General features: G+C 42.6%; 1 protein-coding gene across 3 annotated transcripts in view; it reads left to right on the forward strand.

The window, feature by feature from the left end:
- Positions 1-15,470, forward strand: part of tbkbp1 (TBK1 binding protein 1) — a 182,686-nt gene that overhangs the window by 37,122 nt on the left and 130,094 nt on the right. For all 3 annotated transcript variants that reach the window (XM_063037938.1, XM_063037937.1, XM_063037939.1), the window contains exons 3-4: positions 507-626; positions 2,259-2,363. In XM_063037938.1, the coding sequence (XP_062894008.1) occupies positions 507-626; positions 2,259-2,363 (225 nt within the window). The remainder of the gene's footprint in view (positions 1-506; positions 627-2,258; positions 2,364-15,470) is intronic.

A 15,470-nucleotide genomic window follows, 5' to 3' on the forward strand; every position in this document is an offset into this window, starting at 1 on the left:
GGAGAAGGAGTTTTGTAGGCCATACCCTCACTTCAATGCTCACAGGTCTGATAGAGCAACTTACTTTAGGAGAAGGAATACTAATATAGGACTGAACTGCATGGCTTAGGAAGGGAGTGACTAGATCGTCTATCTTTGCCTGATTGTTGGGCAAAATGTGACACTAGGACGATAGTTGAGATGTTTTTGCTGAAGTCTCCTGAGTGTGATTTTAAACCTACAACTCCCCCCTACAGGCATAGAACTGTTCCTAGCTAAGCCATACTTTAGTAGCACAACTCAGCTAAATCTGAGTGACAGAGAGGAACAAAGAAGGAGGGTGGACAGTGTGTGAAGAATTCTCTTTCAGATGTCTGTGGATGTTCAGTAAACCAACCAAAAGTATTTTGGACAACGAGACATTGGGGTTGAACGCTATAGCAGCCGAGATCTTACTGAATAATGGATCTAGCCTGAGGATCTGATTGGCTGATGGACTCTATTCCTTTATTTTGTTTATTTCCCAGTTTTCCTTCTCCAATGAATGCGGGGATGATCGGAAATCACCCCAAGGCCTACTCGACATCATTCTGCTGCGCAATGAGAACAGACGTCTGAGGGAACAGCTGGGCCATCTCAGGAATCAGGTTCGGGCTTTATTTTTGCTTGCTTTTCTCTTCAACCAACTGGCGCAAGTTTAAGTTGAGGAGGAAGAGGTGTGGATGGGATCTAAGGAAGAATAGTTACACCAAGAAAATGGTTGGAATCAATGCAGATTTATGCAAAGACTGGTGGAGGGGCAAGTAGTGTTCCATTCTCCTGACTTCTCTCTGTAGCACATACAAAATGCTAGAGGAGCACAGCAGGTCAGGTCAGCATTTATGGAGAGAAATAAGCAGTTGACATTTTGGGCTGAGACTGTTTCCTTCCATAGGTTGTATCTGAGCTGATGAGTTCCTCGAGCATTTTGTGTGTGTGTGTGTGTGTGTGTGTTTTGTTGCTTTTCTTTCAGGAGCTTGTATTTTATGTGGAACCCTGTAATTAAATTGACCTCTGCTGTTGTTTCTCCTGGAGGGGCAGTCCAGATCCTAACCAAAATCTCTATTGCGAATATTTCCCTCAATGCACTATTCAACCAGAATCGCGGAACCATGGGTGTGCCTTTTGCACTAGGGCTGCTGTGGTTAATGATGCTGGCTCACAGTGGGCAAAAAATGTTGGCCCACCCAGAGTAATGCATACAAAACGCTGCAGGAATTCAGTAGGTCAGTCAGCATCTATGGAGAGGGATAAATAGTCGATGTTTTGGACTGAGAGCCTTCGTTGGGACTGGAAAGGAAGGGGGAAGAAACCAGAATAAGAAGGTGGGGGGATGGGAATGAGTAGAACTTGGCGGGTGATAGGTGAGATCAGGTGAGGTAGAAGTGAGTGGTTTGGGGAGGGAGGATGAAGTGAGAAGCTGGGAGGTGATAGGTAGAAGGGCTGAAGAAGAAGGAATCTGATAGGAGAGGACAGAGGAACATGGAAGGAGGAGGGGCATCGGGGGAGATGATGAGCAGGTGAGAAGAAGAGAAGGGGTGTGTGGGTAACCAGAATGGAGACCAGAAAAATAACGAAGGGGGTAGGAAGGAGAGACTACCAGAAGTTGGAGAAATTAATGATCATGCCATCAGGTTGGAGGCTACCCAGATGGAATATGAGGTGTTGCTACTCCAACCTGAGTTTGGCCTCATCAGGGTAGTAGGCCATTTATCGTGAATGCTGATGAAAGGTCTCAGTCTGAACCATTCATCTCCATAGATGCTGCCTGACCTGCTGAGTTACCCCAGCATTTTGTGTGTTACTCTAAAATAGGGTGGCACGGTAGCATAGTAGTTAGCACAGTGCTTTACAGTACAGCCAAGCCGGGTTCAATTACTGCCGCCGCCTGAAAGGTTCTCCCTGTGACCGCATGGGTTTCCTCTGGGTGCTCCGGTTTCCACCCACAGTCCAAAGACATACCAGTTGGTAGGTTAATTGGTCATTGTAAATTGTCCTCTGATTAGGCTAGGGTTAAATGGGGGATTGCTGGGCAGTGTGGCTCGAAGGACTGGAAGGGCCTAATCTGCACTGAATCTCAATAAGTAAATAAAAATCAATAAATAAATCTTGCGCTTCAATATTATAATAAAGGAAATATTAGATTCAGTACTGTACCACATAACTGGCCAATCCTCTCGTGTAGGTAGATTCCCTTGTGTATTTCATCAATTATACGATGACTTTTAATGAATTTTCAGCTTCAAGACAGCAAAGAGAGGGAGGATCACCTGGATGAGGTCATTCAAGCCTATGAAAAGATACGTTTGGAGAAAGAGGACTTGAATCACCAGCTGGAAGAAATGGTACATCAATCCCTCTAATTCAATGTAGCGACTGATTGATGGCTTTGCGTCTGAGTGAGTTAATACTCCTGTCACTTTCTGGTTGGGTTAATTGGCAGCAGGCCTCCAGAGAGCTGCCACTGTCTACTTAAGTAACGATGGCCTTTCACAATTATCTGCAAAGGTTGCTATCAAAATAAGGATAAACTAGTGTGGCATTGTATTACTGTACAGCGAGACCAATCAACTTATTGGAGTTATTTTGAAGTAACATAGAGGAACACCGAACTGATTCCACAACCAATGGACTCACTTTCAAGGACTCTACTACTCATGTTCTCCATTTATTTCTTATTCATTTAATTTTATTTATCGTTATTATTATTATTACTTTTTTTGTATTTGCACTGTTTGTCTTTTGCATATTGGTTCTTTATTTGTCTTTGTAGTTTTTCATTGAGTCTACTGTTTTTCTTTGTATCCACTGTGAATGCCCACAAGAAAATGAATCTCAGGGTAGGATATGGTGGCATATAGGTACTTTGATAATAAATATACGTTGAATGGGTACATGCACTGTAATTAGATGCTGCATAAAAGATTATAGGGGAAAATAAAAGTTCATCTAGGAGGTAGAAAATTGGCTGGCTAATACAAATCATATTTGGCATAAATGTTTTTTTTCCTCTAGTTGGCAAGATGTAATGAGTGGTGTACTCCAGGGATTAGTGCTTGGACCTCAACTTTTACTCCTTCATTATGTGCTGTGTTGTTATGTGGGCGATCATGGTCGTTCCATGACCATGATTGTTCTTGGAAAATTTTTCAACAGAAGTGGTTTGCCATTGTCTTCTTCTGGGCAGTGACTTTCCAAGATGGGTGACCCCAGCCATTATCAATACTCTTCAAAGCTTGTGTGCCTGGTGTCAGTGTTTGCATAGCCAGGACTTGTGAGATGCACCACCTGGTCCCATGGCTTCACTTGATCCTGATCGTGGGTGGGGGGTGGGCCTAAGCAGGTGTTACACCTTGTCCAAGGGTGACCTGCAGGCTAGCAGCAATTATTATTATTATTAATATCAATAACTCAGATGAAGGTGCCAAAAGTTATTGAATTTGCTGATGGTACAAAGCTAGCTCGGAAAATAAATTGTGAAAAAATGGGAGGCCACAGAGGGATGATGATAGGTTAAATGACATGATAAAGCTCTGGCAGATGTAAAAGTAATGTGGCAAAAAGTGAAATTGTTCATTTTGGCACACAAAATTGAAAAAATATATAAAATGTTGAGAGATTGAAGAGCTCAAGATACTGAACAATCTGGGTAACCAAGTGTATGGTTCTAAAAAATAAAGCAATAAATAATTAGCACCAAAATCCAATCCAAAGTTCAAAGTAAATTTATTGTCAAAGTACATATATATCACCATATACAACTCTGCGATTCATTTTCTTTCGGGCATACTCAATAAATCCATAGAGTAGTAACCATAACAGAATCAATGAAAGACCACACCAACGTGGGTGTTCAACCAGTATACAAAAGACAACAAACTGTGCAAGTACAAAAAGAAAGAAATAATAATAATAAATAAATAAGCGGTAAATATTGAGAGCACTAGTGACCCAGATTAAATTCTGCAGCTGTCCGTACGGAGTTTGTCCGCTCTCTCTGTGACCGCATGGGTTTCCTCTGGGTGCTCTGGTTTCCTCCCATATTCCAAAGATGTACGGGTTCGGGTTAGTAAGCTGTGGGCATGCTATATTGGCGCCAGAAGCACAGTGACACTTGCAGGCTGCCTCCAGCACATCCTCGGACTGTGTTCCAAAGATGCAGGTGTTAGTAGGTTAATTGGTCACGTGGGTGTAATTGGATGGTGCGGGCGCGTTGGCTCTGAACGGCCTGTTACTGTGCTATACCTCCTAAATAAATAAAATAAGTACTCAACAGAATGTCATTTATTGCTCAAGGAAATGAATGCAAAGGCTCAGAGGTTGCTCTTCCATTGTCTAACTCTTTGATGAAACCACACCTGGAGTACTGTTGTCTTATTTAAGGAATGCTGTGAATGTTTTGGAAGTAATCCAAAGGAGCTGCACTAGACTTGTACCTAGAATGGCTGGGTTGTCTGATGAAGAACGGTTGCACAGGCTGGTTTTGTATCATCAGAAGATTTGAATTACAGAACGGTGCAGAAATAGACCCTCTCAGGCAACATTGTCTTGCTGACAGGATGTCCATCACATTTACCCACATAGGCCTCTTCTATTCGAGTACCTGTCAAGTACCTCTGAACTGTTGTAGTTGAATCTGCCTCCACTGCTTCCTTCCGTAGCTCTTTCCAACTATTCACCTTCCTCTGTGTGGAAAACCCTACTCTACAGATCTTCTTTAAGCTTCTACCCTCTCACTTTAACCCTGTGCCTTCTAGTTCTAGACTTCCTTGCCCTGAACAAAGATTCCAACAATCTAGGCCCCTTATAAATTTATAAACATCTACATGGTGACTCCAGTGCCTCCTGCATCTGATTGAGAATAAACCCAGCCAATCCAATTTTGCCTTGTAACTACATCCCTCCATTCCAGACAACTTTCTGGTGAAACTCTTCTGCATTCTCTTTACCGCATTCTTTCTATCGTGTGATGACCAGAACTATACACAATACTCCAAGTGTGGTCTAATCCATGTTTTTTATACAGTAACTGCAACATGATTTTTTTATTATCTCTGTTCATCGCATGTACATCAAAACAGTGAAATGCATTGTTTTTTTTTCTTCAACGACTGACACAATCCAAATATGTGCTGGGGGCAGCCCACAAGTATTGCCATGCTTCTGGCACCAACACAACTTATGAACCCTAACCCTAACCCATACGTTTTCAGAATGTGGGAGGAAACTGGAGCACCTGGATACGGGGAGGCTGTACAAACTCCTTCCAGACAGTGGCGGGAATTAAAACCTGATTGCTGGTGCTGTATATTATTGCACTAACTGCTGTGTCCCAAGTCTTGTACTCAAAGCCTCATTTTATGAAGGCAAGCGCATTGAATGCCTTGTTTACTGCCATGCCCACCTGTGTTGCCACATTCATGGACTTGCACCACAGTGCCTCTCTGTATATCAGTGCCTGTCATTTGCTTGGCACGTCCTAGCAGAATGTGGAAGGGCATTAGATGAATGTGAAGGGATGTTGCTGAAACGTGCAAGATGCTAAGCAGTCTTAACAGGGCCAGTGTAAAGAACATGTTTCCGTTGTAGAAGAATCTAGAACCAGGAACTACTGTTTATAAATAAGCCCTGCTCCATTAAAGATAATGATGACGCAAAACCTTAGAGGGTGTGAGACTTTGGGAATTATTTCCCTCAAAAGACAGTTGTTGGATGTAGAACCTTTGAATACTTCTAAGGCAGACGAGATAGATTTATAATGTGCGTTATCTTACAGAGGTGTATAAAATCATGAGGGGCATGGATAAAATGAGGTCACACTACCTTTTTCCCCCAGAGGTGGGGAATGAGAAATAAAGGGCTTAGATTTAAGGCGTGAAGGGAATGATTTAATAGGAACCTGAGGGGCAAGTTTTTTTACCCAGGAGATGATCAGTATATGGAATAAGCTGCTGAAACAAAGTGGCTGAGGCAGGTACATTAACAACATTCAAAAGGCATTGGGTCACGGGGGGACGTAGGCCAAACGTAGGCAAATGGGATTAGCTTAGATAGGAATCTTGTTTGGCATGGACCACTTGAGCTGAAGGGTCTGTTTCAGTGCTATATGACTCTATGATTTTATAAGAGTGCAGCTATACTAAAACCATGGGGAAAGTTGTATCACCAGACGGAGAAACAGCAGTGTTCGAGCTCCTAGCTGGTGTGCTGCAAGGAGACACTCTGGCACCCTACATCTTTATAATCGTCCCTGATTACGCTCTACGTCAAGCTACCACAGATCATGACAAGCTTGGTTTTACCATACAACCAGGACAAACCTAAAGGGTCAGACCAGTTACGCTCACAGATCTCGATTTTGCAGATGACATAGTCCTGCTCTCTAACCAGATGGAGGAAGCATAGCAGCTACTGACAAAAGTGGAAATTGAGTGCAATAAAGTTGGACTTCACGTAAATGCTAAAAGGACAGAGTACATGGTGTTTAACTGCGACGAAGGTACTCTCAAGACCGTAAAGAATGATACCATTAAGAAAGTCTTTGACTTCAAGTACCTCGGGTCAAGAATGATGAGTTCAGAGAAGGACATAAAGATACGGAAGGCGCCGGCGTGGAGGGTTAGGAGCGACATGAAGGAAATCTGGAAGTCGAACCTGACCAGAGGGCTTAAAAAGAGGATCTTCATAGCAGTCATAGAGTCCATCCTCGCGTACGGTTGCGAGACGTGGACACTCAACAAGACTATGTGAAAGTCTCTAGGTGGTTGCTATACACGAATGCTCCGGATGGCTCTTGACGTGAGTTGGCAATAGCACGTGACGAACGTCGAGTTCTATGACAACCTACCGATGCTCACCACTAAAATCAAAGCGAGAAGACTGCAACTAGCGAGGCACTGTCTATGCCACCCCGAGCTACCTGCCAGCCTAGTCATCATATGGGAGCCCAAGCATGTGAGGATGAACCCTGGGCACCCTCCCAAGACTATGGTCAACACGCTCCTAGAAGACATTGGCGCGGCTAATGTAAAACAATTGAACACACTGATGAGGGAGAAGTGGAGAGTCCTTCAACGTGCCTGACACCAGCCCCCTAGGCCTGAGTCGACGTAGTAGTAGATTTTATAAGCAAGAGAATGAAGAAACACTGTGGGTAGATGGAAATGGTGAATAGAGTTTAAAATCAGATCAGCCACAATCTTATTGAATGGCTCAACAGCCTGAATGGTCATGTGGTCTACTCCTGACTTCATTTGTCTCTAGTCAGTGTCCCTCTTTTTTTTTATATGGAGTCACAGAGTCATAGAGCACTACAGCACAGAACCAGGCTCTATAGCCTGTCTAGTCTGTGCTGACCTGATCTTCTGCCTAGTCCCATCTACCCGCACCCAGAACATAGCCCTCCATACCTTTCTCATCCATGTACCTATCCGAACTTCTCTTCAATGTCGAAATCGGACCCACATTCACCACTTACGCTGGCAGCTCGTTCCACACTCGCACCAGCCTCTGAGTGAAGAAGTTCACCCTTAAATATTTCACCTTTCCCCCTTAACCTATAACCTCTACTTCCAGTCTCACCCAACTTCAGTGGAAAAGCCTACTCGCACTTACCCTATCTATAATTTTGTGTACTTCTATCAAATTTCCCTACTCTCCAGGGAATACAGTCCTAACCTATTTAGCCTTTCTCTGTTACTCAGGTCCTCAAGTCCTGGCAACATCCTTGTAATCTTTTTCTGCACTGTTTCGATCTTAGTGGACATCTTTTCTGTAGGTAGGTGACCAGAACTGCACACAATACTCCAAATTTAGGCCTCACCAATGTCTTGTATAACTTCAACATAACATCCCTACCCCTGTACTCAATACTTTGACTTGTTTCAGTCATAGGACATACGCATTGCTAGCAAGGTCTAATTTATTGCCCACTCCTCTTTGTTCTTGACCTGTAAAGCCAGATAAACCGTTTTAAAGTTCCGTATACAGCCAGACTTCGTAAGAATAGCAGATTTTCTTTCCAGAATGACATTAGTGAGGTGGGTTGAGTTTTCTCAGGAGCCTGGTAATTTCATTATTATTACTACTATTTTCATAATAAAACATAACTATCATTGCCAAGTTGTTATTTCAGAAGTTATTTGAATAATTCAGACTAAATTTTGAATTGCATTGCCTGATTGACAATCCAGCCCTCTGAGCTGCTAATCTAATGTCATCTCAATGCCATCATATCCCACTAAGGAGATGGTTAACATGTTGAGATAAAGATCTTGAGCAGCTGGTGCTCTTTCCACTATTCTTAGTTTAATTTATTTGCAGTATTCATAGTTTATCAAGGATCAACTACAACTCATGTTTTCAATATTATTTATTATTATTATTACTGTTATTTTCTTCTCAGCTCAAGCTGGTAAAACCTGAAGTACGGGCATAGCCAAGCACACTCATTTATTAATTGATAAGAAATTTCGGACTATTCTAGTAGTGTTTAGTATTGTGGCTCTCTGAAGATTTGCATAAATATTACAATGTAGGCCTAATTTTTAATGTTATTGTGTAGTGCCTTTGGGATGATACCAGTTGTAGATATCACTATTGGGACAATTTATATGCTGTTCATATTCCAAAGTCTTTCAATTTCCTCTTTTAATTAAGCATATTTCTGGTGTTTTTCACTTATTGATTTCTGTATGTTGTGTGTTTGGAATGGTTATATCTATTAAGTGAGCTGTTCTTGCTTGTTTATCCTGTATTATTATATCTGGATGTTTATTATGGAGTAATAACAGATCAGTCCTTATATATTTGTGGGACTCTGACTCTAAAACTGGATCAGGCTTGTATTTATAGTAAGGTGTGGTTCCTTTTATGAGCTTGTATTTTAAAACAAGTTTCTGGTGAATGACGTTTGCCGCTTCATTGTGCCTGTGTTAAATAATCAGATTGAGTTAAACTGCTGCAGGATCCTGTAATGTGTTGGAGAGTTTCTAGTTTCTCTTGGCATTTTTCTGAATTTATTGTCTTGAATTTCTTGGTGTTTATTATGTATTTTTGACAATTTTTTGTGATAATAATGACAAATATTTTTGTACTTGCACAGTTTATTTTGTGCACATTGGTTGGTTGTGTATGGTTTTTCATTGATTCTATTGTGTTTCTTTGTTCTACTGTGAATGCCTGCAAGAAAATGAATTTCTGGGTTGTATATGGTGACATATATGTACTTTGATAATAAATTTACTTTGAACTTTACTTGGCATATACATTTACATGTAATAGGAAATTGATGTGATGTGTTGGTGCTGCACGCACCCAAAAACAACAGCCTTCAACAATTACACAGAATGAAGGATTACATAAAAATAAAGTTAGGAGTACTGATAGGGAATAAAATGTACCTAAATACATTAATGCCAGCATGCATTTACAATGTCACCAGCATTATAAAAAGTGGTTTAATGTATATAGTGGCATCTTGTGTTTATAATATAGCACAGTGATGGGGGGGGGGGTTAAATTTATTATCAAAGTAAATAAATGTCACGATATACTACCCTGAGCTTCATTTTGTTGCTGACATTCACACTAGAACAAAGAAATACAATAGAATCAATGAAAAACTATATACAAAGATGGAAAACAACTAATGTGCAGAAGAAGACAGATGGTGCAAATGCAACAACAATAATAAAAATCATAACTAATTAATAAATAATATTGAGAACATGAGTTGTAGAGTCCTTGAAAGTGAGTAGACTGGGGGGGGGGGGAGGTGTTATATTGTTGTTTCCAATCCCTGACACCAGTGCATGTGAAAAACAGTTTTCTCTTTTTTCTGGGTCTATTTTTAGTAGTTGATGCCCAGAGGGTGTTTCTGAGCAATAGTTTCAAAGTGTAACACATGCTTCCTGTGATCACAGGGCACGCTGGGATTTTAAGATAACCTGCTTCAACAGTTCAGCCCATGAGCTTGTCAGAGCTGTTGTGCTGAATCTAGCTGACCCTGAGGCAACAGAGGCTGTAAAAATAATGCATCTGTTGTCAAGCTGAAGTCAGTTTCTCTGCTTACCAGCCTGTAATTTCCATTTAGACCTTTTGAACTGACTGTGTTAAGGGTTCTGTACAACACTTTGATTGTTGATTTCTTTTGAGATGACACAGTTTAAGGGTGCAGTGGAAGTTATTCCTGAAATCCTAAGGGATGTTAAAAAAGGTTCCAGTCTCCAACATATCTTCCGCTAAGAGACGAAGTTTACTTTAATATGAAGGTTTTCCGTAGTGATCTTCACTAAGGAAATTGATGTGGACGTAGTTTCTTGACACTGGTCTATACTGTGTGAAATGCTGATTTGTATTTTTGTTAAGTTTGACTTCCCCTGACAGTTTAGTGAGTACACAGAAGGTATGTGTTTCTCCTTTGCCTCTGTGGCTTCTCAAATGGTGGATGGGTCCACTGTGGGCCAGGTCGAGCTCACAGGATGGGCGTGGGGGTCACTTATGCACACCCGCTAGAGTATTAAAATACTCAGTGTATTCTTTGTTGGGGTAGTGGTGGAGGCAGATACGACAGAGGCATTACAGCATGAGAGAATGAGGCAGAAGGGATTAGTTTAAATAAGCATTTAATCACTGTATTGCTTTCATTAATTTGGCAGAACATCATGGAGGGGAAGGACCTGTTCCTATTTTTGTCTCTGTTTAGGGGTACAGCACGGTAACGGGCTCTTTGTGTCCAATGAACTTTTGCCACCCAATTTCACCCTTGTGACCAACTAACCTGTCCATTTTTGGAAAGTGGGAGGAAAACCAGAGCACACAAACACCTAACAGACAGCGGCGGGAATTGAACCTGGGCCACTGTAAAAGCAGTACACTAACTGCTATGCTACCATACCACCTCTATGTTCCCAGGTGCTTCTTCATCAGTTTGAGCTGCCCTTTGCTGGTAATGTATTTCAATGAGTCAGGAAGGATGTTATGTCCTTTCAGAGGGTTTGAGAAAGTCCTCAGGACTTTTTATTTCTTGCCAAAATGGAACTTGGAGTAGAGTGCTTTCTTCAGCAATCTGGTGTCTAGTGTGCAGGTCATACAGCCTGGCTGTTGGAATAGATTGAGGGTGATCAGAGCTTCAGTGGTGTGGTTGTTGGTCTGGGAGCAGGTGCTGACTTTGGTTTGCCTACGCTATTGAAAGAACTTTGGTGGAATTTCGCCAGTCAGTTGTAGTGATAGAATTGTGACAGGCCCTTCGGCCAACTGGTCTGCGCAACCATGATGCCCCATTTAACCACCTATACCTAGTAAAGTGGCCACTGGGTGTATGCTCATGGTCTTCTGCTGCTGTAGCCCATCCACTTCAAGGTTCAACATGTTGTGCATTCAGAGATGCTCTTCTGCACACTGTTGTAACGTGTGGTTATTTGAGTTTCTGTCACCTTCCTGTCAGCTTGAACCAGTCTGACCATTCTCCTCTGACTTCTCTCATTAACAAGGCACTTTTGTCCATGGAACTGTTGTTCACTGGATTCTTTTTTTTTGTTGTTTTTCATAACTATTCTCTGTAAACTCCAGAGATTGATGTGTGTGAAAATTCCAGGAGATCAGCAGTTTCTGAGATACTCAAACCACAGTGTACCCACAGCTCTGTCCGCCAGAGGAAGCAGGATCTCTCCGTGGCCACACATTTTAATTCCACGTCCCATTCCCATTCTGATATGTCAGTCCATGGCCTCCTCTACTGTCGAGATGAAGCCATGCTTAGGTTGGAGGAACAACACCTTGTATTCCGTCTGGGTAGCCTCCAACCTGATGGCATGAATTTTGATTTCTCTTACTTCCGTTAATGCCCCTCTTCCCCTTCTTACCCCATCCCTAAATTTATTTATTTATTTATCTATCTATCTATCTCTCTTTACCTCTCACAATAACTCCTTGCCTGTTTTCCATCTTCCTCTGGTGCTCCTTTCCCCCTTTCTTTCTTCCAAGGCTTTCCGTCCCATGATCCTCCCCCTTCTCCAGCCTTGTATCCCTTTTGCCAATCAACTTTCCAGCTCTTAGCTCCATCCCTCCCCCTCCTGTCTTCTCCTATCATTTTGGATCTCCCTCTCCCCCTCCCACTTTCAAATCTCTTACTATCTCTTTTTTACGTTAGTCCTGACGAAGGGTCTCAACCTGAAATGTTGACTGTACTTCTTCCTATAGATGCTGCCTGGCCTGCTGCGTTCCACCAGCATTTTGTGTGTGTTGCTTGAATTTCCAGCATCTGCAGATTTCCTCGTGTTTGCTATCTTTAATCAGTCCATGTCTATCCAAATACTCATATACCTTCAAACTCATAATACCTTCCAATAACTTTCCCACTACTGATGTCAGGCTCAGTGGCCAATAATTCCCTGGCTTATTTTTAGAGCCTTTCTTGAACAGCGGAACAACATTGGCTATCCTCTAATTGTCTGGTACCTCACCTGTCACTAATGATGATCTAAATATCTCTGCTAAAGTGCCCAGCAATTTTTGCATTTGCGTTTTGCAGGGTCCACCTTGTTAGGCCCTGGGGATTATCTACTCTAATCTGTATGGGGTCCATGAAGTTGCTGTCACTTTGCGTCTCGTCTGTAGACTCTGAATCCATCTCCTGAGTAAATACAGATGCAAAAAAAAAAAGTATTTAAGATCTTGGCCCATCTCTTTTGGCTCCACATATGGATTACCATTCTGATCTTCCAGAGGACCAATTCTGTCCTTTGCAATCCTTTTGCTCTTAACATATCTGTAGAATCTCTTGGGATTATCTGTCACCTTGACTGCTAGGGCAACCTCTTGCCTTCTTTTAGTCCTCCAGATTTCTTTCTAAAGTGTTCTCTTGCATTTCTTATACTACATAAGCACCTGATTTGTTCTTGCCTTCCTATACCTGCTATGCACCTCTTTTTTTTTTCCCTTAACCAGGGCCACAGTATCTCTTGTAAACCAAAGTTCCTTACACCTGTTATCTTTACCTTTTATTCTGACAGGCACATATCAGTTTTGTACTCTCAAAATTTCACTTTTGAAGGCCTCCTACTTACCAAGTGCACTTTTGCCGGATCCTTTCTGATATTATTAAAATTGACCTTTCTCCAATTTAGAATCTCAACCCACTGACCAGACTTATCTTTTTGCATATTTACTTTGAAACTAATGACGTTGTGATCACTAGATGCAAAGTGTTCATCTACACAATCTTCTGTCACCTGCCCTGTCTCATTCCCTAATAGTAGATCCACTATCGCACTTTCTCTCATTGGGACTTCTACACACTGATGAAGCAAACTTTCCTGAACGCATTTGACAAACTCTATTCCATCTAGCCCTTTTACAGTGTGGAAGTCCCAGTCAATATTTGGAAAGTTAAAAATCACCTGTTTAACAACCTTATGTTTTTTGCAACAGTCTGTGATCTCTCTGCAAATTTGTTCCTCTAAATCCCTGGGACTGTTGGGTGGTCTGTAATATAGCCCCATTAATATGATCATACCTTTCTTATTTTTCAGTTCCACCCATAGTGCCTCACTGGATGGGATCTCCAGTCTGTCCTGACTGAGCACTGCTGTGACATTTTCCCTGCCTAGTAACACCACCCCTCCCTCCTTTAATCCCTATCTCTCTGTTGCATCCAAAACAACTGAACCCCAGAATACTGAACTGCCAGTCCTGCCCCTCCTGCAACCAAGTCTCACTAATAGTTACAATATCATAATTCCATATGTTGATCCATGCCCTGAGCTCATCTGCCTTTCCTACAATACTACTTGCATTGAAATATATGCAGCTTAGAACATTAGTCCCACCACGCTCAACCATTTGATTCCTGTTTTTGTCAGAGGTCCTAACAACATCAGTCTCTACAACCTCCCCACTGTCTGTTCTGGTGCTCTGGTCCCCATTCCTCTGCGGCTCTAGTTTAAAGCCCACCATGCAGCATTAGCAAACCTTCCCACTAAAATATTAGACACCTTCCAGTTCAGGTGCAAACTGTCTCTTCTGTACAGGTCCCACCTTCCCTGGAAGAGAGCCCAATGATCCAAAAATCTTATGCCCTCCCTCCAACATGAACTCCTTAACACATGTTAAACTGTATAATCTTCCTAGTTCTGGTCTCACTGGCATGTAGCACAGGTAGCAATCCTGAGATCACAACTCTTGAGGTCCTGAACTTTAACTTTAACTCCCTGAACTCACTTTGCAGGACCTCATCACCCTTCTGACCCATGTCATTGGTACCAACATGGACCACAACCTCTGGCTGTTCCCCCTCCCACTTGAGAATGCTGAGGACTTGATCTGAGATGTCCCGGACCCTGGCACCCCAGAGGCAACATATTATCTGGGAATCTCGTGCTCATCCACAAAACCTCCTTTCCCTATCCCTTATCACCACAGCTCGCCTCTTCTCCCCCCTTTCCTTCTGAGTCGCAGAGTCAGACTCAGTGCCAGAGACTTTCCTCTGTTAGGCCAAACCCCCCTCCCCCCAACAGTATCCAAAGTAGCATACCTGTTGTTGACGGGGGTGACCACAGGGGTACTCTGCACTGGCTCTTTAACCCCTTTCCCCTTCATGACTGTCACCCAGTCTCTTGTGTCCTGCACCTCTCTATATGTTCTGTCTATCACCTGCTCAGCCTCCTGAATGATCCGGAGCGCATCCAGTTCCAGCTCCAACTGCTTAATGCAGAGTGTTAGAAGCAGTAGCTGGCTGCACTTCTCTTCAGGTGTAATCATCAGGGACATTGGAGGCCTCCCTGCTTTCCCACGTCCCGCAAGAAGAGTATTCCACCATCTTGCCTGACATTCTCACTGTTCTAACTGAGCAACTATAAAGAAGGACAAACAATAAACTGTGAGTGGGGCTGCTTTTTTGCCTTCTCTCACTGAAGCCTCAAAGAGCTCAAGCCTAAAGAACCTTCAGTCTAACTCCGGCTGCTCTGCTTGCCCCTGCCTTATTTTAACTTGTACTTGCCAATCGATCCTGAACGCCGATTGGCTGCTGCTCAAAGCTCCAAACTGCTGCAAATCACTGCCTTTACTACTCAATTGGCGAACCGGAGTGAGCGACGTTTCCTCAGGCTTCTGATCTCCGATTGGCCGGCTGCTGAAAGCTCCAAACTGCCGCAAATCACTGCCTTTTGTACTCAATTGGTAAAACTGAGTGAATTACATCTTCTTGGGTCTCTGCTGTCCAATTTGCTGCTGCTCAAAGCTCCAAACTGCCGCGAGTCGCTGCCTTTTCTACTCATTCGGTGAACCTGAGTGAACTACATTCTCTTGGGCTTCCGATCTCTCCAATGGGCGCTGCTCAAATTATTATTTTACTATCATTATTATTATTGATGGTGGCAGGGTGGAGATACATCTCTAACGAAGGAGGTGTAAGGCGCTCCTTCCCTCCACTAGCCTGCAGATCGCTCTTGAGC

The sequence above is a fragment of the Mobula hypostoma genome, chromosome X1 (assembly GCF_963921235.1).
Source record: "Mobula hypostoma chromosome X1, sMobHyp1.1, whole genome shotgun sequence".
Taxonomy (NCBI): Eukaryota; Metazoa; Chordata; class Chondrichthyes; order Myliobatiformes; family Myliobatidae; genus Mobula; species Mobula hypostoma.